Raw genomic sequence first — 26479 nt, forward strand, 5'->3', positions numbered from 1 at the left:
CTGTGTTACTCTTAGCCATACCATCAACTGTTTTAAAAACTATGTCTTTTTAAATCTGTAGGTATGAACAATCATGTGTTTCATGTATTGGTAAAATAACATGCTTACACAGGCAGCAATAAGTATATTCTAATATCTGAAGGTTCATTGCCGTATAATTATGTTCAAAATGCATGAAGGAATTGCGAGACAAAGAAAAAAAATGGAATTCAGTCAATCCATGATACTTAGGTTAATCGGTGGCATAAGGGATTAGGGTTTAGGATTTCCTGGGAAAACCATAATCCAAAAATGTGACAACTGCATTTTAAAATTCCATATCAACGGTCAACTCATCAGACGTGGCCATAGTGAGAAAATGCAACTGTTACTTTCTGTTCCTCACTATATTGTCAAGTTCAACCAATTCAGCCCCTGCAACACTTTCATTTAGTCAGATACACAAACATTAACATAAGATTTCTAATCTTCCAATCCATAACACCTTTTTGCCTACAAGGACCAGTTCATCAGTGAATGCAGTTACATGTTACACACTCTGAAGTCTTTCCAAAACCCATTTTCTGGGGACCTTAATCAAAATTCCACCTCATGTTTTAACTAATCAAACTCATTCTCCACATAAGCCGCTCTCCTTGGTTCACCCTCAGACACAGGTTTAAGAGAACGGGTCATTTCTATCCATTTCTCTCTCAGTTTATAACATTCTCTACCAGATTAATACTGATGATAAAATAGAGTTATAAAGACACTAATACCTTTGGGAAAATGCACTTCAGAGTGAATGACAGACAGAAAACAGAAGACTGAACCTCATCTGTCAGAACCAGACTCCACAAAATGCTTCATAAACGGAACTGGGAGCATTTGTGTTACACTGTACAGAAGCTGTATGTCCCATAGACCTCTAGGGGGAGGATTAACCACACTGATGTGGATGTTTAAGAACAGGAAACATGAACCAGTCAGAAACCTTCACCTTAAACTCCACCCTCTGTCACACCTGGAAGTAAGGAAATAAGTGTGTCAGTCCAGTTACAAACGGATTTCTTAACCAAAGAAAACAAAAACAAAACAAGGTAAAAAAAACCCTCTATTTGAAAGCTGACCAAGATTAAAGGATTCTCAAACAGGGGGCAAGACTTCTTGTGAGTTCCAAGCTTTTTTTTTTCCATAACTGAGCTGAAAGTGAAAGTTCAGTTGTAATTCAATAAGTCATTGTAGAAGTGGAACTTGTGTAAAATGGCTTCTAAAGCGTTGATGTCTGAAGAGGATTTCACCTGTCCTGTGTGCTGTGATATCTTCAGGGACCCTGTTGTCCTGTCATGTAGTCACAGTGTGTGTAAAGTTTGTCTGCAGCAGTTCTGGGAAAAACAAGATTCAAAGAACTGTCCAGTTTGCAGGAGAAGATCCTCAAGAGATCCACCTCCTGTAAGTTTAGCTCTAAAGAACCTGTGTGAGGCTTATTTACAGGAGAGAAGTCAGAGAACATCAGCAGAGTCTGAGGAATTGTGCAGTCAACACAGAGAGAAACTCAAACTCTTCTGTGTGGATGATAAACAGCCTGTGTGTGTGGTGTGTCAGACTTCCAAAAACCACACAAACCACAAATGCTGTCCAATAGATGAAGCTGCACTTGACAGAAGGGTGAGAAAACGATTCAGTAAAATATTAATGTTTAGATTAATTAAAGACCATAGCAGCTTTTTGCCAAGGTGTAATCTTAAGTTTCCTCCAATAAAATATCCTTTAAATTCTGCAGAAGCTGGCAAAATTGTGTTTGATACCTTGCCAGTTTGTATGGCACAATGAAACAAACTAAATCTCTGTGTCAAAATGCTGTTTCTCTGTTTAAAATATTATATTTCAGTATGTGGTGTGGTACATGTATTTTGTGTTAAATACAGTAATTAGTAGTCATTATATGCAGATTTAGTAGTGATTAATTAGTAGTGATTAATTACAGACTGTGGGATCAGTCTATGTCAAATTTGTTTTATGTAGCAGTGAAAGGTCAGATACAGTCTGTGATCTTCACAGGCCAGGGGCCTGTACTATAAAGCAGGATTTTGGGGTTAGCGAGGTAACTTCAGATTTAACCCTTGGTTTTCAGTGTCATGGGGTTCACTTTTTCCCAGGGTACATTGCCATGATAAAGTCTGCTGCACACCTAGCCTGCTCTGGAGCAGGCTGTGTTTGAGATAGCAGATCAAAACGTTTAGAGGTACCGCTTACTGTCCCCTTGGAAAATGGCGTTACCATCCCATGAAAATCCCATGGACCTTGGTGCGCGGAACATTGAATTTACCCTGTTGAAGAAGTGTTGGAAAGATTTAAGTTAAATATAGGCTATACCTGTGTTTTTGACCATTCAGACAGAGAAACAGCCCTTCATCTGTTTATTCACTGTGATCATCCAAATTTACTTTAGACAGATATACCAACCTTTACAAATAGAAAAAAGGGGAGAACTAATGTACAGATTAATATCTTTGACGTTAATGTTATATTTTGTGTTCAGTGAGATGGACAGTAATATTAACTATATAATTCGGCTCCTGGTCATTCTTGGCAAATACCACATCCACAGATCGAAATGGTCTGGCTCCAAACCCTGCTTTAATCGGTTTGGTGTTAAACTCAAACAGTGTGGAACTTTAATCGAATATGTGAAGAACACAAAAGCTACAAAGACTTTCAATACTTTAAAAAAAAATTATTTTAACTCTAAAAGGATTCATAATGAATGGACTTTGGACTCCTCTGGCTAGTACAATATTGCTCTTTACTGTTTTTTTTATGATAATTATTCTTATACTTCTTTGTTGTGAATAAAGGGGGGGGGGGCACCCTGGTGTGCAGAAAGTGAGAGCGTCTCTTAGGAAGGTCAGAGTTTTCAGAGACAAACAAAACCCTTTGTCTTTCCTTGACCAGCATCTGTATGAAAGATATAGATTGTCTGTGGAGGGAGTTGTTTATATTTGTTGGCTCCTTGAGTCGTATGTTGCCAGTGCGACACATCGAAGTCACACGTTAACAATCCTGCAGACTCTATGCATTGGCTTGTGTTTTTTTTTTTTGCAACAGGCATATTTATATTTATTCTGGGTCATGTGGAGAACATAAGCAAGAACATGGTCATCCACACAATTCACAACGTGTCTGTTGGTCTAACACAGCGACTTGATGCGTTTGTTGTGTTCCCAGGTCACTTGCCCACACGGTCAATAAAACAGTACTTTTATGAAATAGCAGGTAGACAATAACTCAAGCTGACTATGTAATCTATAAATAACATAGACACTATGACGTGTGCTGTTGTATCTTACTGTTGTACCTCTCCATCTTTATGACTGGTCATCTGGTGCCAACACCTCCCCTTTCACGTGAACATGCTCATAGTGGGAAAACCTGGGTTGACTTAAGGAGCTGATGACCACTGTCATGACATTACTTATCCGTGACTGCAGTTGTTAGGGTTTGTCAGGCCAGCTAATGAAAAGACTGAGTCTGAGTCTGTTGAACTTGCTTCATAGTGCACGCCTTTGGTCAGTTCAGTAAAGTCTTGGCTGTGTAGTTTCTAATGGACAGGTCAGTGTGTCAGACACACACACACACACACACACACACACACAGACTGTCTGTAATATCTCACTTCCCTCCAGAAAGAACTCAAGACTGCACTGAAGCCCTTACAGGAAAAACTGAAGATCTTTGAAAAAGTGAAACGAACTTGTGATCAAACAGCAGAGCACATTAAGGTGAGAATAATTAGTAATGAAAACAATACAGTCATTAAACACTGAACAATAACTGTGAGATATTACTCACTGTCATGAGTACAGTGCACTATGGTAATTGTATATTTTTCTGTTTGTCCTTTCAGAGTCAGGCCAAACACACAGAGAGAAAGATTAAGGAGGAGTTTGAGAAACTTCACCAGTTTTTACGAGATGAAGAGGCAGCCAGGATAGCTGCTGTGAGGGAGGAAGAGGAGCAGAAGAGTCAGATGATGAAGGAGAAGATTGAGGAGATGAGTAGAGGGATATCACATCTTTCAGACTCAATCAGAGTCATAGAAGAGGAGATGAAAGCTGAAGACATCTCGTTCCTGAAGGTAAATTACCACAACATACAAAATTCAAATAAACTCAATTCAAGTATGTTTGTGTCTCAGGTTATGGCAGACAGGTGGATACTTCCAGTTTTTATAAGCCCCTCCCCCAAACATTTCATGCAAAACCCACACAAAGGGACACAAACCATCACATGTCCCCTCCAAAACACCACTTGCCAACAAGGGTGTGTAGGGTGTTGTATAGATGACCATCGTGGCCAGTTCATCTCCATGGGTTTTATGAAGTGATGTCTAGTTCCTTCAGAAATGATTAGAATTCATTGATTCTTTGACTCAGTTAATGCTTTTGAGGAGATGTTGCATTCTCAGTGTGTGTTTGTATTGTTTTAGTGTCTCACAGTGAAAGAGAAGTGAATCCTGCTTTTGGGCTTTCTGTGTTTCTGATCTGAACATTAACATAGTATTTACCTTCATTTTTTGCAGTCTGAATCAAACATTCTTCATTGTTCATTGTCTTATTCCCCATAGACAGCAGTAGTAGACATTGTCAAAAGATCAAACAGATCATTTACACATTCTTACTGAAACAGTTTACTCCTTCCTTACCGTGAGGGTATGTGTTTGTCAGAGAGGAATCTAAAAGACATCAGAATTCTTTCCTACCAACTGCATTCTGGTACTCAGTTAGGGAAATGTAGATTGTCCATAAATTTTATACATTGTAGAGGATTTTTTTTTTTTCTACACCAAATGACATTCTCTCTGTTTCACCAGTTTGACTGAGTTTGAGTGTTTGGGTTTAAACCAAATGAACATCCCTCCCTCAGTCTCTCCTCTACTCCTCTATCACAGCAGTCACCTCCTTCCTGCACCTCTCTCTCTCTCCTTTTTACACCTCCTTCATTTTCTCTCCCAGTCTGACCAGTTCCCTCTCACAGTTGTCCCAGTCTTGCTGCAGCTGGTTGAGTTGGTGTTGGTTTTTCTCTTGTTTCTTTGTCATTAGAGATTTACTGTGTAGAGAAATGTGTTTGTACCTTGTGTGTCTCAAATGAGACAAACATTTCTCTAAGTTTTACCTGGTCTGTCTCTAATTGGGAAAATGATCTTTTATCAGACTGAAGGTGTTTTGTGTCATCAGGTGCTCTGTCTCTATCTCTGATTTCTGTAGTGCAATGTAGGCATTTCTCTCATGTTAAAATGGCAAAAATTGTTCCCTCTCAGGAGCTGATGTTGAGCAGGACTTGTATGTTTTACCTCTCTCTCTCTCTCTCTCTCGCTCTCTCTCTCTGTCTCTCTCACCCTCTAATACACAAACTCATTAGATATCTTCTGATCATTCTGTTTTGTCTCCTTTCACAGAACTTTGAGGACACAAAGAAAAGGTAAAGCAGTCACCTCTTAACTCTCTGTTTATCTGTGATACCAAAGCCACAGCAGCACTGACTCCTCAATGTTATTCCAGAGCCCAGTGCACACTGCAGGATCCACACATGCTTTCAGGAGCACTGATCCATGTGGCTAAGCACCTGGGAAACCTGAAGTTCAGAGTGTGGGAGAAGATGCAGGAGATTGTTCAGTACAGTGAGTGTTGCAGCTGAAGAACAGCACAATAACTGTCACTCTGTTGAAATGAATGGAGCTGATGTGTTTGGATTCAACACATTGAGACATGAGACTATGAAGAGAGAAAAGACATTGAGAGAAATGTTTTGGGGACAGACAGTGAGTGTGCAGAGTCTGTAAAGTTGGTCCTCATTAGAGACAGACAGTGAGTCTGTAGAGTTTGTAAAGTTGGTCCTCATTAGAGACAGCAGTGTTAAAGAATTTGTGGTTTTGGTTTGTAGAGGATTTTATCCACAGTGAAGAAAAATAAAAAAAACCCAAGCAGATTTGAACTGATTTTAGACAGTTGAATCGATTTAATGTGGTCGTAAGTAATACACTGAGCCATAACTCAAGGAAAATGCTTAGAGAGAGAAATGGTCAGAGAGAGGATTTTATTTTGAGAGAAAAATCAGAGGAATGGACAGTAGCAGCAGAAAAAAATGAAGTTTAAATAAAACACTGATGAAGTTTAAATTAACACTGTACAGTTTTAGTAACATTTCATACCAGTTTACTCTGTTTGACTGACATCCATTGCCACTAAATTTTATATTTTCAACTTACATTTGTTTATTTACATTCAGTCATTTATCTTTGATTTGTAAGACATTTACACAATGCTGTGTGTGTGTGTGTGTGTGTGTGTGTGTGTGTGTGTGTGTCTGTGTGTGTATGTTTTAGTGTTGTGAAATAAAAGAGTAAAATATTCAGTACAGGTGTTCTATAAATGAGAGAAGAGAATGATCTCACTTACACTAACAACATGTTTTCTCTGTATGTTCACTCTTCATTTTCATACAAACACATTCTGTCTGTTACAGTGACACTGGCTGTTTCTAAAGGGATGTAGAGACTTAGAGTTTCTGGAATTCTGACACAGTTCAAATGAAAATGTGGTTCATCTCTCCCACTGTCTCTGTTCTCTCTCTTCAGCTCCTGTCATTCTGGACCCCAACACTGCACATCCACGACTCATCCTGTCTGAGGATCTGACCAGTGTGAAATACAGTAATGATAGACAGCAGATTCCTGATAATCCAGAGAGATTTAATTCAGGTGTATTTGTCCTGAGCTCTGAGGGTTTTAACTCAGGGACACACTGGTGGGATGTTGATATTGAGAATTGTACATCATGGTGTTTGGGTGTAATCCCAGACTCAGTCCACAGGAAGGGAAGAGGAGTCCGGGGTGGAATATGGACTGTGAGTTATTATAATGAGAAATATTGGTCACTGTCCCCAGGACAGTCAGACACTCTCCTCACATTCAATAAGAAAGTCCAGAGGATTAGAGTCCAGCTGGACTGGAACAGAGGAAAGCTGTCATTCTCTGACCCTCTAACCAACACACACATACACACTGTCACACACACTTTTACTCAGAGAATGTTTCCTGTATTCTGTAATGGTACTAATCTCCCTCTGAGGATCTTACCAGTGCAGTGTAGTGTGAGAGTGGAAGAGCACAGTTAGAGCTGATACTGTCTCTGAATGAACTCACATCACACACACATCATTATGTTCAACTCATCATAACAGACATTATACAGTTAGATCACATCACAATTACATCACAACTTTCCTACTTATAACTGTCATTTTCTAAATATCACTCATTTGAAGGTGGAATAAAAACATTGTGAACTGATTACAGACTGTAGAGGGACAGAATGCATTGTATTTTTTGGTGTTTTAGATGGTGTTCAATACCATGGGCTGTTTTATACAAAGACTTAGTATTATTTGCTTCAAATATCAGTATGACCATCATATAGAGACACAATACACTGACCAGAGTAATTATAGAGATTAGATTGAAACCTTTTTAGATTTGAAAAACATCACATCTGAGTTGTGAATCAGAAATGTAAGTTGTAGATGTAGAGTTGTAATCATACAGTTTGTTCATGTGTGACACTGCCACATGAAATGTGTTTTTAAATGAAGCACATATTTAGCACATCACTGTAAAGAATGGTTTAAAGTTAAAACCTTACATGGTTAAACGTTTCCTGGGTGCTAATGTATTGAATCGCGTATGTTTTGTGACTTGTTGTAAATGTCACGTTTTATACAGGGACCTAAATGCATTTGTTTTTACTATAAGAGAACTGTCCTTTTAAGAACCAAGGGGCGGAGCTTCAGGGGCAGGAAGTGGAGGAAAAGCTTATCCTGGAGGGAGAGGAAGCAGAAAGGAGGCCCAAAGAAGAACACATGGCGGTGTGAGAGAGGAGGACCAGTGTTTGGTGTGTTTGGGAGAGAGTCCACTGGATCTCACTACATCACCTAAGCCCCAAACATATTCCAGTACAGCCATCTCAAAGAACTGCAGCCCTGTCAATAAAAAGTCAAGAGGGTCTAAAAGTGGAGATTTCATCAGAGCTCTTGGAGAAACTTGGAATCAGCCCTGTATGTGCCAGTTAGATCCAGCTGTTTGTTTTTTTGTTGTTGTTTTTTTTCTTATTTTTGCAGTGCATTGCCAAGGACTTGTTCTTTTTGGTTAATCTTTTTTTTTTTTTTTTTTTGCATTCTGGACTGGTTTTGGACTTTGGAGGAACTGAGGAGGGGAATGTAAATATAGTATTTATTTTTTGTTTGTTGGTATTGGTTGTGCTTGTTTGTTGGTATTGTCTGTGTGGGGTGGAATTGGATTTAATCCCTCATGCATTTTTGACACTGAAAGACTGAGACACAAAAACAGGTAAAGAAAAAGGTGTGAATGATGAATAAACTGCTCACTGACACTGGTCAATCCATACATGTTGTTGCACTAGTTTGAACATAAATATTTTGAGTATGTTTAAAAGGGTCCTGTTTTTTTGATAGGGAGATGGTTTCTCTTTCTGACACAACAATGAGGTATCATCTTTTTGTCTGATATGATGTTTTCCAGCAGAAAAGTTTTCACTTTCATTAAAATAGACACTTCCCCTCTGAGATTCTGTATTAAGCTGATCGTATAATTAAATGTGCTGATGGACCCATAACTAAGTTTGTGTGATTGTCTGAAGAGCACAAACCTGTTTAAATATCAGATCCTAAATATGTTCCACTCTCAATAAATAAAACCTGTCAACACTATCATGTGTAATATTAAGGATATTAAGTTTAGTGGTTGAGCTACTGTTTGACATCACAGGGCCTCTGTGAGCCATCAGTCAGGAGGACAGAGAGGGGGCGGGGCCACACAGAGCCCCTGAATCCCCTTTAACCTGACTCACATTACACAATTATTACAAATTTAACAATATACACACAAATATTTCAGATATTAGCTCATCATTTTTACGTAAAACTGTGGCCCAATGTATCCATTTCACCTGTAACCAAACAATACTGGTCACCACTCATTTCTTCCCTATAGTTAGAGACCTTTGCTTTGAGCTGTTCTCCCTGTGTGTGATATTTAGGGTTTGGGTCACAGTTCTGTCCCTTATCATCTCCACTAGAGGGAGGAGAACTGACCCAACCAGCTCTGAAGACTTATCAAGTAAACACATGTCACAGTGAATACTAGTGACTCTCCTTTTCACATAGTGTAGGATGAACTCCAAACACTGATTAGATTGTCGTGACGGTGATGTCATTGTCTCCTAACATGAAATTCAAACCAAGACACACTGAAGTTCCTACTTAGTATGTATCAGTGTACATGTACAGCATTCATATGTGAATTAAAAAAATAAGATTTTTTTTGGTGTTTAATTATTGACCCAGTTGGTAATTTGATGACTATGATATTTTCTTTAACCAGTTTTCTAGATAGCTGATCCCACATGATAAGTGACAGAGACAGTGATGTTTTTATCACCATAGAAACGACCATCAGTGCTGTTGAAGATTCTTCTTCATGACAGAGACCGTTTGATAGGAAAACCCAACCCCCACTTAACATCACTCAACCCACTCCTCAATGATGAACTTCACACTATTCATCAACATTTTTATGTAAAATCCTTTTGTCTAATTTTCTGAATGAACTCACTGTACTGAACAATCTCCTGCATCTTCTCCCACACTCTGAACTTCAGGTTGCCCAGGTGCTTTGCCACATGGATCAGTGCTCCTGAAAGCATGTGTGGATCCTGCAGTGTGCACTGGGATGTAGTGGTGTCATGTTTAAGGAGGATTTTGTCTAAAAGGACCAGTTCACCAGTGAATTCAGTTACATGTTACACAGTATGAAGTCTTTCCAAAATCTTATACATCACAGAAGCACAGTCTGTCAAAAAATCTGTCTTATGTTTTGGGGCTCGCAACCAAAAAATTCCACCTAATGTCTTAACTAATCAAACTCATTCTTTGTATAAACCACTCTCTCTGGTTCACCTTCAGACATAAGGTTAAGAAAACGGGTCATTTCTATTTAGCTCCTTCCCGGTTTATATCATTCTCTATAAAAATTAATACTGATGATAAGATAGAGTAATGCAGAGACTAATGCCCTGAGGAAAATGCCCTTCAGAGTGAATGACAGACAGAGAACAGAGACTCCTGAAATACAGAACACAGAACCTCCTCTCTCAGAACCAGACTCCACAAAATGCTTCATAAAAACTGAACTGGGTGCATTTGTGTTACACTGTAGAGAAGCTGTATGTCCCATAGACCTCTAGGGGGAGGATTGCCTACACTGATGTGGATCTTTAAGAAAAGAAAACATGAACCAATCAGAAACCTTCACCTTAAACTCCACCCTCTGTCACACCTGGGAATAAAGAAATAAAATCCAGGGTGTAAGTCCAGTTCTTACAAATGGATTCCTTTAAAAAACAAACAAACAAACAAAAAACCTCAGGTTGAAATTCAGTTACTTACAAGCTGACAAAGATTAAAGGATTCACAAAGTCAAAGACGGTGCAGAAATTCTTGTGAGTTTCAAAGTTTTTTTTTCCCCCAACCCTAAACATCTGAAAGTGAAAGTTCAGGTGTAATTCAATAAGTCATTGTAGAAGTGGAACTTGCATAAAATGGCTTCTAAATCATTGCTGTCTGAAGAGGATTTCTCCTGTCCTGTGTGCTGTGACATCTTCATGGATCCTGTTCTCCTGTCATGTAGTCACAGTGTCTGTAAAGTTTGTCTACAGCAGTTTTGGGAAAAACAGGATTCGAAGAACTGTCCAGTTTGCAGGAGAAGATCCTCAAAAGAACACCCTCCTGTAAGCTTAGCTCTAAAGAACCTGTGTGAGACTTTCTTACAGGAGAGAAGTCAGGGAACTTCAGCAGAGTCTGAGGAGTTGTGCAGTCAACACAGAGAGAAACTCAAACTTTTCTGTGTGGATGATAAACAGCTTGTGTGTTTGGTGTGTCGGGACTCAAATAAACACACAGACCACAAATTCAAACCAGTAGATGAAGCTGCACTTGACAAAAGGGTAAGAAAACAGTTCACTAAAACTATCAGTTAATATCCAAAATTATCAATATTTCCATTAATTAAAGACTACGGAAATGTTTTATGTGTAATCTGAAGTTTCCTCAAATAAAATAAGCTTGGAATTCCGAGAAACCTGTCAAACCTGTATAGCTTGCTATGCGACCATGCCTTGCACAAGGAAATAAACAACACAAACTGTTGTCTCTCTGTTTAAAAAGTCATAACTCAGTGTGTGGTGTACTTTATGTATTTCGTATGAAATGCAGTAATCAGTAGTCATTAATTGCAGGCTGTTAGTGGTAAATAAGGAGCAGTCATTAATTACAGAGTGTAGGGTCAGTCTATATCAAAGCTGTTTTAGGTAACAGTGAAAGGTCAGATACAGTCTCTGTGTGTCTGTGATCTTCACAGACCAGGTCAGTTCAGTAAAGTCTTGGGTGTGTAGTTTATAGAGGATGGATCAGTGTATCTCTCTCTCTCTCTCTCACACACACACACACACACACACACACACACACACACACACACACACACACTGTGCAGTACATAAGTGGAAAACACACAGACTGTCTGTAATGATGTCTCACTTCCCTCCAGGAGGAACTCAAGACTGCACTGAAACCCTTACAGGAGAAACTGAAGATCTTTGAAAAAGTCAAACAAACCTGTGATCAAACAGCAGAGCTCATTAAGGTGAGAATAATAAGTAATGAAAACAATACAGTCATTTGACACTGAACAATAACTGTGAGATATTACTCACTGTCATGAGTACAGTGCACTATGGTAATTGTGTATTTTTCTGTTTGTCATTTCAGAGTCAGGCTAAACACACAGAGAGACAGATTAAGGAGGAGTTTGAGAAACTTCACCAGTTTTTACAAGATGAAGAGGCAGCCAGGATAGCTGCAGTGAGGGAGGAAGAGGAGCAGAAGAGTCAGATGATGAAGGAAAAGATTGAGGAGATGAGTAGAGACATTTCACATCTTTCAGACTCAATCAGAGCCTTAGAAGAGGAGATAAAAGCTGAGGACATCTCATTCCTGAAGGTAATGAACCACAGCATACACAATTCAAATAAATTCTATTCAAGTATGTTTGTGTCTCAGGTCATGGCAGAGAGGAGGGTAGTTCCAGTTTTTATAAGTGTGTCCCTCCCACAAACATTTCATGCAAAACCCACACAAAGAGATACAAACCATCACATGTCCCCTCCAAAACACCACTTGCCAACAACATAAATTTCTAGAAATGTGTGTAGGGTGTTGTATAGATGACCATCGTGGCCAGTTCATCTCGATGGGTTTTATCAAGTAATGTCTAGTTCTTCCAGAAATGATTAGAATTCATTGATTCTTTGACTCAGTTAATGTTTTTGAGGAGATGTTGCATTCTCAGTGTGTGTTTGTATTGTTTTAGTGTCTCACAGTGAAAGAAAAGTGAATCCTGCTTTTGGGCTTTCTGTGTTTCTGATCTGAACTTTAGTATAGTGTTTACCTTCATTTTTTCAGTCTAAATCAAACATTCTTCATTGTTCATTTTCTTATTCCCCGTAGACAGCAGTAGTAGACATTGTCAAAAGATCAAACAGATCATTTACACATTCTTACTGAAACTGTTTACTCCTTCCTTACCGTGAGGGTATGTGTTTGTCAGAGAGGAATCTAAAAGACATCAGAATTCTTTCCTACCAACTGTATTCTGGTACTCAGTTAGGGGAATGTAGATTGTCCATAAATACATGTTTTATACATTGTAGAGGATTTTGTTTTTAATTTAAAACACCAAATGATATTCTCTCTGTTTCACCAGTTTGACTGAGTTTGAGTGTTTGGGTTTAAACCAAATGAACATCCCTCCCTCAGTCTCTCCTCTACTCCTCTATCACAGCAGTCACCTCCTTCCTGCACCTCTCTCTCTCTCCTTTTTACGCCTCCTTCATTTTCTCTCCCAGTCTGACCAGTTCCCTCTCACAGTAGTCCCAGTCTTGCTGCAGCTGGTTGAGTTGGTGTTGGTTTTTCTCTTGTTTCTTTGTCATTAGAGATTTACTGTGTAGAGAAATGTGTCTGTGCCCTGTGTGTCTCATATGAGACAAACATTTCTCTAAGTTTTACCTGGTCTGTCTCTAACTGGGAAAATGATCTTTTATCAGACTGAAGGTGTTTTGTGTCATCAGGTGCTCTGTCTCTATCTCTGATTTCTGTAGTGCAATGTAGGTATTTCTCTCATGTTAAAATGGCAAAATTTGTTCCTTTTCAGGAGCTGATGTTGAGCAGGACTTGTATATTTTACCTCTCTCTCCCTCTCTCTCTCGCTCTCTCTCTCTGTCTCTCTCACCCTCTAATACACAAACTCATTAGATATCTTCTGATCATTCTGTTTTGTCTCCTTTCACAGAACTTTGAGGACACAAAGAAAAGGTAAAGCAGTCACCTCTTAACTCTCTGTTTATCTGTGATACCAAAGCCACAGCAGCACTGACTCCTCAATGTTATTCCAGAGCCCAGTGCACACTGCAGGATCCACACATGCTTTCAGGAGCACTGATCCATGTGGCTAAGCACCTGGGAAACCTGAAGTTCAGAGTGTGGGAGAAGATGCAGGAGATTGTTGAGTACAGTGAGTGTTGCAGCTGGAGAACAGCACAATAACTGTCACTGTGTTGAAATGAATGGAGCTGATGTGTATGGATTCAACACACTGAGACATGAGACTATGAAGAGAGAAAAGACACTAAGAAAAATGTTTTGGGGACAGACAGTGAGTCTGTAGAGTCTGTAAAGTTGGTTCTGATTAGAGACAGCAGTGTTAATGAACTTGTGTTTTTGGTTTGTACAGAATTTGATTGGCAGCAAAAAAGCAGATTTGAACTGATTTTCAGTAGACAGTTGAATCGATTTAATGTGGTTGTAAGTAATACACTGAGCCATAACTCGAGGAAAATGTTCAGTGAGAGAAATGTTCAGAGAGAGAAATGTTCAGAGAGAGGTTTTTATTTTGAGAGAAAAATCACAGAGGAATGGACAGTAGAAGTAGAAAAAAAACCTGAAGCTTAAATAAAACAATGATGAATTTTAAATGAACACTGTACAGTTTTAGTAACATTTGATACCAGTTTACTCTGTTTGACTGACATCCATTAGTGCTAAATTTTATATTTTTAACTTACATTTGTTTATTTACAATTATTCATTTAGCTTTGATTTGTAAAGCATTCACACAATGCTGTGTGTGTGTGTGTGTGTATTTTTTAATGTTGAGAAATAAGAGTAAAATATTCAGTAAAGGTGTTCTTTAACTAATAAAACAGAATGACCTCAGTTACATTAACAACATGTTTTCTCTTTATGTTCACTCTTCATTTTCATACAAACACATTCTGTCTGTTACAGTGACATTGGCTTTTTCTAAAGGGATGTAGAGACTTAGAGTTTCTGGAATTAGGACACAGTTCAAATGAAAATGTGGTTCATCTCTCCCACTGTCTCTGTTCTCTCTCTTCAGCTCCTGTCATTCTGGACCCCAACACTGCACATCCAGAACTCATTCTGTCTGAGGATCTGACCAGTGTGAGATACAGTAAAGAGATTCAGCAGATTCCTGATAATCCAGAGAGATTTGATTCATATCCATTTGTCCTGGGCTCTGAGGGGTTTAACTCAGGGACACACTGCTGGGATGTTGATGTTGAGAATAGTATAGATTGGTGTTTGGGTGTAATGACAGAGTCAGTCCACAGGAAGAGAGGAGGATTCTGGGGTGGAATATGGACTGCGAATTATTATTATGAGAAATATTGGTCACGGTCCCCAGGACCGTCAGACACTCTCCTCACATTCAATAAGAAACTCCAGAGGATCAGAGTCCAGCTGGACTGGGACACAGGAAAGCTGTCATTCTCTGACCCTCTGACCAACACACACATACACACTGTCACACACACTTTTACTCAGAGAATGTTTCCTGTATTCTGTAATGGTATTAATCTCCCTCTGAGGATCTTACCAGTGCAGTGTAGTGTGAGAGTGGAAGAGCACAGTTAGAGCTGATACTGTCTCTGAATGAACTCACATCACACACACATCATTATGTTCAACTGATCATAACAGACATTATACAGTTAGATCACATCACAATTACATCACAATTTTCCTCCTTATAACTGTCATTTTATAAATATCACTCATCTGAAGGAGGGCAAAAAAAGTTAACTGATTACTGAGTGCAGTGGGACACATTCTACCTTGTATTTTGTGGTGTTTTAGATGGCATTCTGTTCCATGGGTTGTTTCATACACAGACTTAGTATTATTTGCTTCAAATTTAAGCATTGCCAACATATAGAACACCAATATAATGACCAGAGTTGTAATTATAGAGATTAAAATGAAAATATTTTCAGATTTGAAAAACATCACATCTGAGTTGTGAATCAGAGATGAAGAGTTGTAATCATACAGTTTGTTCATGTGTGAAACACATATTTAGTACACCACTGTAAAGGAATGGTTTAAAGTTAAAACCTTACAAGGTTAAACCTGTCCTGGGTGCTAACGTATTGAATCGCGTATGTTTTGCGACTTGTTGTAAATGTTACGTTTTGTACGGGGGCGCTGATTGCATTTGTTTTTATTATAATGGAACTGTCCTTTTAAGAACCTTGCTGGTGATGCAAGGGGCGGAGCTTCATGGGCAGGAAGTGGAGGAAAAGCTTATACTGGAGGGAGAGGAAGGAGAGAGTGGAAGGAGAAAGGAGGCCCAAAGAAGGAAACATGGCAGTGTGAGAGAGGAAGACCGGTGTTTGGTGTGTTTGGGAGTCCACTAGATCTCACTACATCACTTAAGCCCCAAACATATTCCAGTACAGCCATCTCAAAGAACTGCAGCCCTGTCAATAAAAAGTCAAGAGGGTCTAAAAGTGGAGATTTCATCAGAGCTCTTGGAGAAACTTGGAATCAGTCCTGTATGTGCCAGTGAGATCCAGCTGGTTTGTTAGGTTTTTTTTTTCTTATTTTTGCAATACATCGCCAAGGACTTGTTCTTTTTGGTTAATCATTTTGTTTTGTTTTGTTTTGTTTTTGCATTCTGGACTGGTTTTGGACTTTGGAGGAACTGAGGAGGGGAATGTAAATATAATATTTATTTTTTGTTTGTTGGCATTGTTTGTGCTTGTTTGTTGGTATTGTTTGTGTGGGGTGGAATTGGGTTTGTGCTTGTTTTTGTCATTGCTGTTCACAATTGCTCAATATAGTTTGTTCGGGTGGTAAAAACCGATTGGCTGTTGTTTGTGGTATTAAGTTTGCCTACACAGCTCCTACACAGGAACGGTGAATTTATCCTCAAACAGTAAGAGTATCCTCCGAATGATAAGAGAGTCAAAGGGTTTGTTACACGTGGCTGTCACACAAGATTTTCTGACTGTAAAAAAAGGTACATCTGACTTGTGAATCAGAAGTCACGGTTTATGTGTGAATGATTTCAGTGTGAATCAGGGTTTATGTGTGAAAGATGTTAGTGTGAATAAGGATTTAAGTGTGATTCAGGGTTCATGTGTGAAAGACGTCGGTGTGTGTCTGTCATGTTACACACACACACTGAACATGTTTAGTTAAGTGAAGTAGCTAGAATAGTCAGATGTTATAATGGTGTTCACAGATAATCCCTTATGCATTTCTGACACTGAAAGACTGAGACACAAAAACAGGAAAAGAAAAAGGTGTGAATGATGAATAAACTGTTCACTGACACTGGTCAATCCATACATGTTGTTGCATTAGTTTGAACATAAATATTTTGAGCATATATAAAGATGTCCTGGAGTTTTCTGCCAGAGTGATGGTTTCTCTTTCTGACACATCAATGAGGTATCAGCTGTTTGTCTGATGTTTTCCAGCTGAAAAGTTCACTTGCATTAAAATAGACACTTCCCCTCTGAGATTCTGTATTAAGCTGATCGTATAATTAAATGTGCTGATGGACCCATAACTAAGTTTGTGTGAGTGTCTGAAGAGCACAAACCTGTTTAAATATCAGATCCTAAATATGTTCCACTCTCAGTAAATAAAACCTGTCAACACTATCATATGTAATATTAAGTAGAAGATCTGTTCGGTGATTGAGCCACTGTTTGACATCACAGGGCCTCTGTGAGTCATCAGTCAGGAGGACAGAGAGGGGGCGGGGCCACACAGAACCCCTGAATAACCTTTACCCTGACTCACATTACATATTTATTACAAATTTAACACATACACACAAATATTTCAGATATTAGCTCATCATTTTTCCGTAAAACTGTGGTCTAATGTATATATATTCACCTGTAACCAAACAATACTGGTCACCACTCATTTCTTCCCTATAGTTAGAGACCTTTGCTGTGAGCTGTTCTCCCTGTGTGTGAAATTTAGGGTGTGGGTCACAGTTCTGTGCCTCATCATCTCCACTGGAAGGAGAAGAACTGACCCAACCTGCTCTAAAGACTTCATACAAGTACATACACGTCACAGTGAATACTAGTGACTCTCCTTTTCACATAGTGTAGGATGAACTCCAATCACTGATTAGATTGTTATGACAGTGATGTCATTGTCTCCTAACATGAAATTCAAACCAAGACACACTGAAGTTCCTACTTAGTATGTATCAGTGTACATGTCCAGCATTCATGTGTATTCAAAAAATAAAATTTTTTTGGTGTTTAATTATTGACCCAGTTGGTAATTTGATAACTATGATATTTTCTGAATGAACTCACTGTACTGAACAATCTCCTGCATCTTCTCCCACACTCTGAACTTCAGGTTGCCCAGGTGCTTTGCCACATGGATCAGTGCTCCTGAAAGCATGTGTGGATCCTGCAGTGTGCACTGGGCTCTGGAATAACATTCAGGAGTCAGTGCTGCTGTGGGCTTGTCTTCAGAAACACAGAAGAGACACAAGAGAACAATGTCTTACCTTTCCATTCTTACGTTAAAGAGGAAAACATTTCATCACCTCATCAGTCACATCTAACATGTCAATGATTATACATGATGAAAAGAGATTTGAGATGTAGTGGTGTCATGTTTGGGGGATTTTGTCTAAAAGGACCAGTTCACCAGTGAACACAGTCACATGTTACACACTATGAAGTCTTTTCAAAACCTCTAACTAATCAAACTCATTCTCCACATAAGCTGCTCTCCCTGGTTCGCCCTCAGAAACAGGTTTAAGAGAACAAGACATTTCCCTCTCAGTTTAACATTCTCTATCAAATTAATACTGATGATAAAATAGAATAATAAAGACACTAATACCCTGAGGGAAATGCACTTCAGAGTGAATGACAGACAGAAAACAGAAGACTGAGCGTCATCTATCAGAACCAGACTCCACAAAATGCTTCATAAAAACTGAACTAGGAGCATTTGTGTTACACTGTAGAGAAGCTGTGTGTCCCATAGACCTCTAGGGGGAGGATTACCTACACTGATGTGAATATTTAAGAACAGAAAACATGAACCAGTCAGAAACCTTCACCTTAAACTCTGCTCTCTGTCACAGTGTCACGCTGGTGGTGTGGTTCAGGACCCATGTGCAAAGACACAATGATGATGGTGACAAAACAGAAGACTTTACTTGAACTGAAGATCAAAATACAGGTGTGGAGCAGGAACTGGAACAGGAACAGGAACCCAATAACAAAAAGGTGCAGCGTAACAGTGTGCTCTAAAACACAAACAGCAATAGACAATGGACAAGGCAAACACTACGACTTAAATACAGAGGGAAACTAAACAGGGCAAAACAGGATTGGGTAAAACTAACAAGGTGAATAATTAGACAAACGGGAACAGGTGGGAGGCGGAGACGACAGACAGAGAACAGACCCACAAAGACATGCCAAACTAAAAGTCCAAAATGGAGGTGCAGGTTGTGACACACAGCTGGAAATAAGGAAGTAAAACTCAGAGTGTCAGTCCAGTTACAAATGGATTTCTCCACCAAAGAAAACAAAAACAAAACAAGCTAAAAAACCCTCTAGTTATAATGTAAAGCTGACAAAGATTAAAGGATTCTCAAACAGGGGGCAGGACTTCTTGTGAGTTCCAAGCTTTTTTTCATAACTGAACTGAAAGTGAAAGTTCAGGTGTAATTCAATAAGTCATCATAGAAGTGGAACTTGTATAAAATGGATTCTAAAGCGTTGCTGTCTGAAGAGGATTTTTCCTGTCCTGTGTGCTGTGACATCTTCAGGGATCCTGTTATCCTGTCATGTAGTCACAGTGTGTGTAAAGTTTGTATACAGCAGTTCTGGGAAAAACAGGATTCAAAGAACTGTCCAGTTTGCAGGAGAAGATCCTCAAGAGAATTCCCTCCTCCAAACTTGGCTCTAAAGAACCTGTGTGAGACTTTCTTACAGGAGAGAAGTCAGAGAACTTCAGCAGAGTCTGAGGAGTTGTGCAGTCAACACAGAGAGAAACTCAAACTTTTCTGTGTGGATGATAAACAGCCTGTGTGTTTGGTGTGTCGGGACTCAAATAAACACACAGACCACAAATTCAAACCAGTAGATGAAGCCGCACTTGACAAAAGGGTAAGAAAACAATTCAGTAAAACTATTAATTAATATCCAAAATTATCAATATTTACATTAATGAAAGACACAGCAACGTTTTATGTGTAATCTGAAGTTTCCTCAAATAAAATAAGCTTGGAATTCCAAGAAACCTGGAAAACCTGTATAGCTTGCTATGCCACCATGCCTTGCACAAGGAAACTGTGGGGCCTAGCTGAATACTTTGACCGTCACCAGACCTCTTTGGTCTCTTAGTGAGGTGTAGTGGTAAAATACGATCACAGGTATATATTTTGTTAAGTGAATGGAATGTGTGGACATACTTTTCATCTTGTGTTACACTTGTCTCACTCAAACACTGGTTTATCAATCAAGCTCTCACACACCTGCCCCACAGTTTTAGAGAGCTCTCATTATCTATGGGCGTCAAGGCTGAAGGCCCTTGGCTGCACGGGTATATCTGTGTGTGTGAGACCTTGTAGTCTAGTCTTGCACCATCAAGACTCCATCTGGGTGCTCCTCAGATGACCTCCTCTCTGCTTTTGCTGTATACGCTACCTTCTGTTCAATAAAGACAAAAAAGCTACCTGATGTATCACTTCCCTCCAGGAGGAACTGAAGACTGCACTGAAACCCTTACAGGACAAACTTAAAATATTTGAAAAAGTCAAAGAAACCTGTGATCAAACAGCAGAGCACATTAAGGTGAGAATAATTAGTAATGAAAACAATACAGTCATTTAACACTAACCAATAACTGTGAGATATTACTCACTGTCATGAGTACAGTGCACTATGGTAATTGTGTATTTTTCTGTTTGTCATTTTAGAGTCAGGCCAAACACACAGAGAGACAGATTAAGGAGGAGTTTGAGAAACTTCACCAGTTTTTACGAGATGAAGAGGCAGCCAGGATAGCTGCAGTGAGGGAGGAAGAGGAGCAGAAGAGTCAGATGATGAAGGAGAAGATTGAGGAGATGAGTAGAGAGATATCACGTCTTTCAGACTCAATCAGAGTCATAGAAGAGGAGATAAAAGCTGAAGACATCTCATTCCTGAAGGTAAATTACCACAATATACACAATTCAAATAATTCAATTTAAGTATGTTTGTGTCTCAGGTTATGGCAGACAGGAAGATACCTCCAGTTTTTATAAGTGTGCCCCTCCCCCAGACATTTCATGCAAAACCCACACAAAGGGACACAAGCCATCACATGTCCCCTCTAAAACACCAGTTGCCAAGGATGTAAATTTCTTGAAGGGTGTGTAAGGTGTTCTATAGAAGACCATGGTAGCCAGTTCATCTTGATGAGTTTTATTAAGGGATGTCTAGTTCTTCAGAAATTATTAGAATTCATTGATTCTTTGACTCAGTTAATATTTTTGAGGGGGTGTTGCATTCTCAGTGTGTGTTTGTATTGTTTTAGTGTCCCACAGTGAAAGAGAAGTGAATCCTGCTTTTGGACTTTCTGTGTTTCTGATCTGAACATTAGTATAGTGTTTACCTTCATTTTTTGCAGTCTAAATCAAACATTCTTCATTGCTCATTGTCTTATTCCCCATAGACAGCAGTAGTAGACATTGTCAAAAGATCAAACAGATTATTTACACATTCTTATTGAAACAGTTTACTCCTTCCTTACTGTGAGGGTATGTGTTTGTCAGAGAGGAATCTAAAAGACATCAGAATTCTTTCCTACCAACTGTATTCTGGTACTCAGTTAGGGAAATGTAGATTGTCCATAAATACATGTTTTAAACAATGTAGGGGATTTTCTTTTTTTTTTATTTTTAACACCAAATGATATTCTCTCTTTTTCATCAGTTTGACTGAGTTTGAGTGTTTGGACTTAAACTAAATGAACATCCCTCCCTCAGTCTCTCCTCTACTCCTCTATCACAGCAGCCACCTCCTTCCTCCCCATCTCTCTCTCTCTCTCCTTTTAACGCCTCCTTCATTTTCTCTCCCAGTCTGACCAGTTCCCTCTCACAGTAGTCCCAGTCTTGCTGCAGCTGGTTGAGTTGGTGTTGGTTTTTCTCTTGTTTCTTTGTCATTAGAGATTTACTGTGTAGAGAAATGTGTCTGTGCCCTCTGTGTCTCATGTGAGACAAACATTTCTATAAGTTTTACCAGTTCTGCCTCTAACTGGGAAAATGGTCTTTTATCAGACTGAAGGTGTTTTGTGTCATCAGGTGCTCTGTCTCTATCTCTGATTTCTGTAGTGCAATGTAGGCATTTCTCTCATGTTAAAATGGCCAAATTTGTACCTTGTCAGGAGCTGATGTTGAGCAGGACTTTTATGTTTTACCTCTCTGTCTCTCTCTCTCTCTCTCTCTCTCTCTCTCCTAAACATTCATTATATATCTTCTGATCATTCTGTTTTGTCTCCTTTCACAGAACTTTGAGGACTCAAAGAAAAGGTAAAGCAGTCACCTCTTAACTCTCTGTTTATCTGTGATACCAAAGCCACAGCAGCACTGACTCCTGAATGTTATTCCAGAGCCCAGTGCACGCTGCAGGATCCACACATGCTTTCAGGAGCACTGATCCATGTGGCAAAGCACCTGGGCAACCTGAAGTTCAGAGTGTGGGAGAAGATGCAGGAGATTGTTCAGTACAGTGAGTGTTGCAGCTGGAGAACAGCACAATAACTGTCACTCTGTTGAAATGAATGGAGCTGATGTGTTTGGATTCAACACACTGAGACATGAGACTATGAAGAGAGAAAAGACACTGAGAGAAATGTTTTGGGGACAGACAGTGAGTCTGTAGAGTCTGTAAAGTTGGTCCTCATTAGAGACAGACAGTGAGTGTGTAGAGTCTGTAAAGTTAGTTCTCATTCGACACAGCAGTGTTAATGAACTTGTGGTTTTGATTTGTGGAGGATTTTATCTGCAGTGAAAAACAATTAAAAAAAACAAGCAGAATTGAACTGTTTTCAGACAGTTGAATCGATTTAATGTAGTCATAAGTTATACACTGAGCCATAACTCAAGGAAAATGTCCAGAGAGAGAAATGTTCAGAGACAGAAATGGTTTGTCTAACATCCATTGGCACTAAATTTTTAACTTACATTTGTTTATTTATTTATTCATTTAGCTTTGATTTATAAGACATTTACACAGTGGGGTCAGTGTGTGTGTGTGTGTGTGGGTGTGCAGTGTTGCGACATAAAAGAGTGAAAAATTCAGTACAGGTGTTCTAGAAATGATGGAACAGAATGACCTCAGTTACACTAACAGCATGTTTTCTCTGTATGTTCACTCCTCATTTTCATACAAATACATTCTGTCTGTTACAGGGACATTGGCTTTTTCTAAAGGGATGTAGAGACTTAGAGCTTCTGGAATTATGACAAAGTTCTAATGAAAATGTGGTTCATCTCTCCCACTGTCTCTGTTCTCTCTCTTCAGCTCCTGTCATTCTGGACCCCAACACTGCACATCCACAACTCATCCTGTCTGAGGATCTGACCAGTGTGAGAAACAGTGATGAGATACAGCAGCTTCCTGATAATCCAGAGAGATTTGACACATGGCTATTTGTCCTGAGCTCTGAGGGTTTTAACTCAGGGACACACTGCTGGGATGTTGATGTTGAGAATAGTATATCATGGCGTTTGGGTGTAATCCCAGAGTCAGTCCAAAGGAAGAGAGGAGGTGTCTGGGGTGGAATATGGACTGTGAGTTATTATAATGGGAAATATCGGTCACTGTCCCTAGGACAGTCAGACACTCCCATCACGTTCAATAAGAAACTCCAGAGGATCAGAGTCCAGCTGGACTGGGACACAGGAAAGCTGTCATTCTCTGACCCTCTGACCAACACACACATACACACTGTCACACACACTTTTACTCAGAGAATGTTTCCATTATTCTATACGTATGACTCTCTCTCTCCTCTGAGGATCTTACCAGTGCAGTGTAGTGTGAGAGTGGAACAGCCCAGTTAGAGCTGATACTGTCTCTGAATGAACTCACATCACACACACATCATTATGTTCAACTCATCATAACAGACATTATACAGTTCGTTCACTTAACAATTACATCACAACTTTCTTATTCATAACTGTCATTTTATAAATATCAGTCTTTTGAATGTAGAGAGAAAAAGTTAACTGATTACTGACCTTAGTGGGACACATTCTACCTTGTATTTTGTGCTGTTTTAGATGGCGTTCTGTTCCATGGGTTGTTTCATACACAGACTTAGTATTATTTGCTTCAAATTTAAGCATTGCCAACATATAGAGTTACAATATACTGAACAGAGATGTGATTATACAGATTAAAATGAAAATATTTTTAGATTTGAAAAACATCACATCTGAGTTGTGAATCAGAAATGAAGAGTTGTAATTATACAGTTTGGTCATGTGTGACACTGCCACATGAAATGTGTTTTTCAATGAAACACATATTTGGCACATCACTGTAAAGAAATGGTTTAAAGTTAAAAGCTTACAACGTTAAACCTTTCCTGGGTGCTAACGTATTGAATCGCATATGTTTTGCGACTTGCTGTAAAGGCCATGTTTCTTTACTTTGACTGCTCTCTGGTTCACCTTCACACACAGGTTTAAGAGAATGGGTCATCTCTATTCAGTCACTTTGTAGTCAATATCATTCTCTATCAAATTAATATTGATGATAAAATAGAGCAATAAAGAGACTAATGCCCTGAAGAAAATACACCAGAGTGAATGACACACATCCCTTCCAAGGCGTTCCCAGGCCAGCCGAGATATATAATTCTCCCAACGTGTCCTGGGTCTGCCCCGGGGTCTCCTCCCAGTTGGTTGTGCCCAGAACACCTCCACAGGGAGGCGCCCAGGAAGCATCCTGACTAGGTGCTCGAAACACCTCAAGTGGCTCCTTTCAATGTGGAGGAGCAGCGGCTCTACTCCGAGCTCCTCCCGGGTGTCTGAGCTCCTCACCCTATAGTAAAGTGTAATTTTAAAGCAAAATCAAAGCCCAGGTTATGAGATGTGATGTGTTGCATGATTATGTCTGATCTTATATATAAGCTCTAATTCAATAATAATATTAAAGGGACGGTTTTGTGATTCTTCTTTCATGTCTTCTATGGTCTGTGTGTTACAGTGATGTATCCTGTAAATCTGGCTCTCTCTAACATATCAACAGAGTGTTTCTGTTGGCCCTGAAAACAGCAACAGCAGTGAAACATAATTCACAGATATTTACACAATTCACAGACTAACCCATGCACACCGTAAACCCAAACCAACATCTCACCTTTGGACCATAACAACTCCTCTATGAGAACTTCACACAGTTCACCATATCAAACATTTACCACTGTAATAAAACACAATGTACATATTTCTGGTTTTTCAACCATCCTTTATTTTCCATGAAACTGTTGAAATGACGTAACAGACCAGAGTCAGTGGATCAAACTCCAGTGCAAAACAATTATAGCATGTATTTCCTGAGAAAATAAAAATCCTTAACAAGGCATGTGACACATGACATCACGATCACAGAGAGAGGAGATGATGGATCCCCACTGACAGACAGCACATGACACAAGACAGGAGGTTTTGATTGTCCATTTTAGGTTGTAATTAAATAATTGATGGAAGGCTCACCAAAGCCACTAAACAGCAGACAAGAAAGACTGTCTATCTGAGTGTGATATTCCTCTGAGTAGATAATTGTTCCTTCTATTGGATGACCTCTTCTTTAATGGACCCTTGACTTCTCCTTTAATAGTCTAATAGATTCACATATAGATTATAGATTATTATAGATTCACTGCTTTCTGTTAAGCTATAAGGGAAAAAAATTGAGGCTTTTTGTAAACTTTGACATAGTGTGAATTCTAAATATGAGCCAATCATCTGTCCCTTCACTGAGCAGTATTTAAGTAAATTGGAATGATAATCTTACATACAGACAGGAGTTACCTTGGAATCCTCTACTCCACAGACTGAAATCGCTCACACGTAAACACTGGAACTCTCTCAGAGGTATGAACCTATGTCTGGCGTGACAAACTCCCACCTGTCAGGGCAGCAATGTGTGCAGGTGTTCACTTAAACCTCAAATGACATCACCTGATTTTACAAGCTGGTTCTCCTGCAGAACTTAATGAAGGGAAGTGAATTAAGGAAACCTGGAGTTTTTACAGTGTATGGTTGGATCAAAAAGCTGCAGTCCCTGTGGCCTCAGAGGACAGAAGTCTGTCACTTCTGATTTATGATCACGGTTTACTTCACAAAATGAGAAATGTTCAATGTCATCTTCAGGAATTCAGTCTTTTCAGGAATGTGCCTCAGATTTACGGTTTGTAACCATACTTACCAGTGCAATTATGATTATGTTCTCTCCTGCTCGTACAAGATCAATTTATCTCCATGGTTACAGAGCTTCATGATTCCGTTATTCCTTTTTCACCCTGTAACAGGCAAATGACTATGTGCAGCTGATTTCAGTTTGTATGGAGCAAAACCAGTAAGTCTGCGTTTCCATTCAAAGACTCCTTTCAGTGGAGTTTAGGTATATGAGATCTTTATTAAGTATTTGTCTTGTAGTGTGAATGTCTCTCAGTCACAGTCTTCATCTGAGACGGTTGAGATGTAGTGTCTTTTCCTTTGTAGTAATCTGTAGCCAATGTTCATCCCTGTACAGCCCAAGGCAGCACACCTCACACAGGAGGATAAAGCACAGATATCGCTCTCTTCTCTCCTCTGTGTCACACCTCACACAGGAGGATAAAGCACAGATATCGCTCTCTTCTCTCCTCTGTGTCACACCTCACACAGGAGGATAAAGCACAGATATCGCTCTCTTCTCTCCTCTGTGTCACGCACTCCAGCTCGGGCTAA

The 26479-nt window shown here is 39.3% G+C and overlaps 4 protein-coding genes across 11 annotated transcripts in view; all 4 read left to right on the plus strand.

The window, feature by feature from the left end:
* The window catches only part of LOC115822637 (dnaJ homolog subfamily C member 3-like), a 35766-nt gene that overhangs the window by 4622 nt on the left and 4665 nt on the right, over positions 1-26479 (plus strand). The window lies entirely within an intron of this gene.
* Positions 1243-7155, plus strand: LOC115822470 (tripartite motif-containing protein 35-like). 5 transcript variants are annotated; one of them, XM_030786329.1, is made up of 6 exons: positions 1243-1647; positions 3666-3761; positions 3887-4164; positions 4430-4448; positions 5560-5659; positions 6617-7155. In XM_030786329.1, exons 1-6 carry the CDS (start codon positions 1243-1245, stop codon positions 7153-7155), a joined length of 1437 nt encoding a protein of 478 aa, XP_030642189.1. The 5 variants fall into 5 exon arrangements, with proteins under 5 accessions (XP_030642189.1, XP_030642190.1, XP_030642191.1 ...); XM_030786330.1 differs by lacking the exon at positions 4430-4448 and adding an exon at positions 4302-4306 and having other exon boundaries at positions 3887-4160; positions 5548-5659; XM_030786331.1 differs by lacking the exon at positions 4430-4448 and adding an exon at positions 5438-5460 and having other exon boundaries at positions 3887-4117; positions 5541-5659.
* Positions 10653-15102, plus strand: LOC115822469 (tripartite motif-containing protein 35-like). 4 transcript variants are annotated; one of them, XM_030786325.1, is made up of 6 exons: positions 10653-11057; positions 11657-11752; positions 11878-12108; positions 13457-13479; positions 13560-13678; positions 14564-15102. In XM_030786325.1, the coding sequence occupies exons 1-6, from the start codon at positions 10653-10655 to the stop codon at positions 15100-15102; spliced, it is 1413 nt and encodes a 470-aa protein (XP_030642185.1). The 4 variants fall into 4 exon arrangements, with proteins under 4 accessions (XP_030642185.1, XP_030642182.1, XP_030642184.1 ...); XM_030786322.1 differs by lacking the exon at positions 13457-13479 and having other exon boundaries at positions 11878-12168; positions 13567-13678; XM_030786324.1 differs by lacking the exon at positions 13457-13479 and having other exon boundaries at positions 11878-12159; positions 13579-13678.
* Positions 19233-23578, plus strand: LOC115822473 (tripartite motif-containing protein 35-like). The gene is made up of 6 exons (XM_030786340.1): positions 19233-19637; positions 20229-20324; positions 20450-20680; positions 22020-22042; positions 22123-22241; positions 23037-23578. Exons 1-6 carry the CDS (start codon positions 19233-19235, stop codon positions 23576-23578), a joined length of 1416 nt encoding a protein of 471 aa, XP_030642200.1.

The sequence above is a fragment of the Chanos chanos genome, chromosome 10, assembly GCF_902362185.1.
Source record: "Chanos chanos chromosome 10, fChaCha1.1, whole genome shotgun sequence".
NCBI classification, from domain to species: domain Eukaryota; kingdom Metazoa; phylum Chordata; class Actinopteri; order Gonorynchiformes; family Chanidae; genus Chanos; species Chanos chanos.

What these genes read in the sequence shown, in the direction of transcription:
- LOC115822470 (XM_030786329.1), top strand. Translation starts at nt 1,243, where the DNA reads ATGGCTTCTAAAGCGTTGATGTCTGAAGAGGATTTCACCTGTCCTGTG. An exon ending in AAGCTGCACTTGACAGAAGG is followed by an intron (nt 1,648 to 3,665) that starts GTGAGAAAACGA and finishes ACTTCCCTCCAG; the next exon opens with AAAGAACTCAAGACTGCACT. An exon ending in GCAGGAGATTGTTCAGTACA is followed by an intron (nt 5,660 to 6,616) that starts GTGAGTGTTGCA and finishes CTCTCTCTTCAG; the next exon opens with CTCCTGTCATTCTGGACCCC.
- LOC115822469 (XM_030786322.1), top strand. Translation starts at nt 10,653, where the DNA reads ATGGCTTCTAAATCATTGCTGTCTGAAGAGGATTTCTCCTGTCCTGTG. An exon ending in AAGCTGCACTTGACAAAAGG is followed by an intron (nt 11,058 to 11,656) that starts GTAAGAAAACAG and finishes ACTTCCCTCCAG; the next exon opens with GAGGAACTCAAGACTGCACT. An exon ending in AAACAGCAGAGCTCATTAAG is followed by an intron (nt 11,753 to 11,877) that starts GTGAGAATAATA and finishes TTGTCATTTCAG; the next exon opens with AGTCAGGCTAAACACACAGA.
- LOC115822473 (XM_030786340.1), top strand. Translation starts at nt 19,233, where the DNA reads ATGGATTCTAAAGCGTTGCTGTCTGAAGAGGATTTTTCCTGTCCTGTG. An exon ending in AAGACATCTCATTCCTGAAG is followed by an intron (nt 20,681 to 22,019) that starts GTAAATTACCAC and finishes CTCCTTTCACAG; the next exon opens with AACTTTGAGGACTCAAAGAA. An exon ending in TTTGAGGACTCAAAGAAAAG is followed by an intron (nt 22,043 to 22,122) that starts GTAAAGCAGTCA and finishes ATGTTATTCCAG; the next exon opens with AGCCCAGTGCACGCTGCAGG.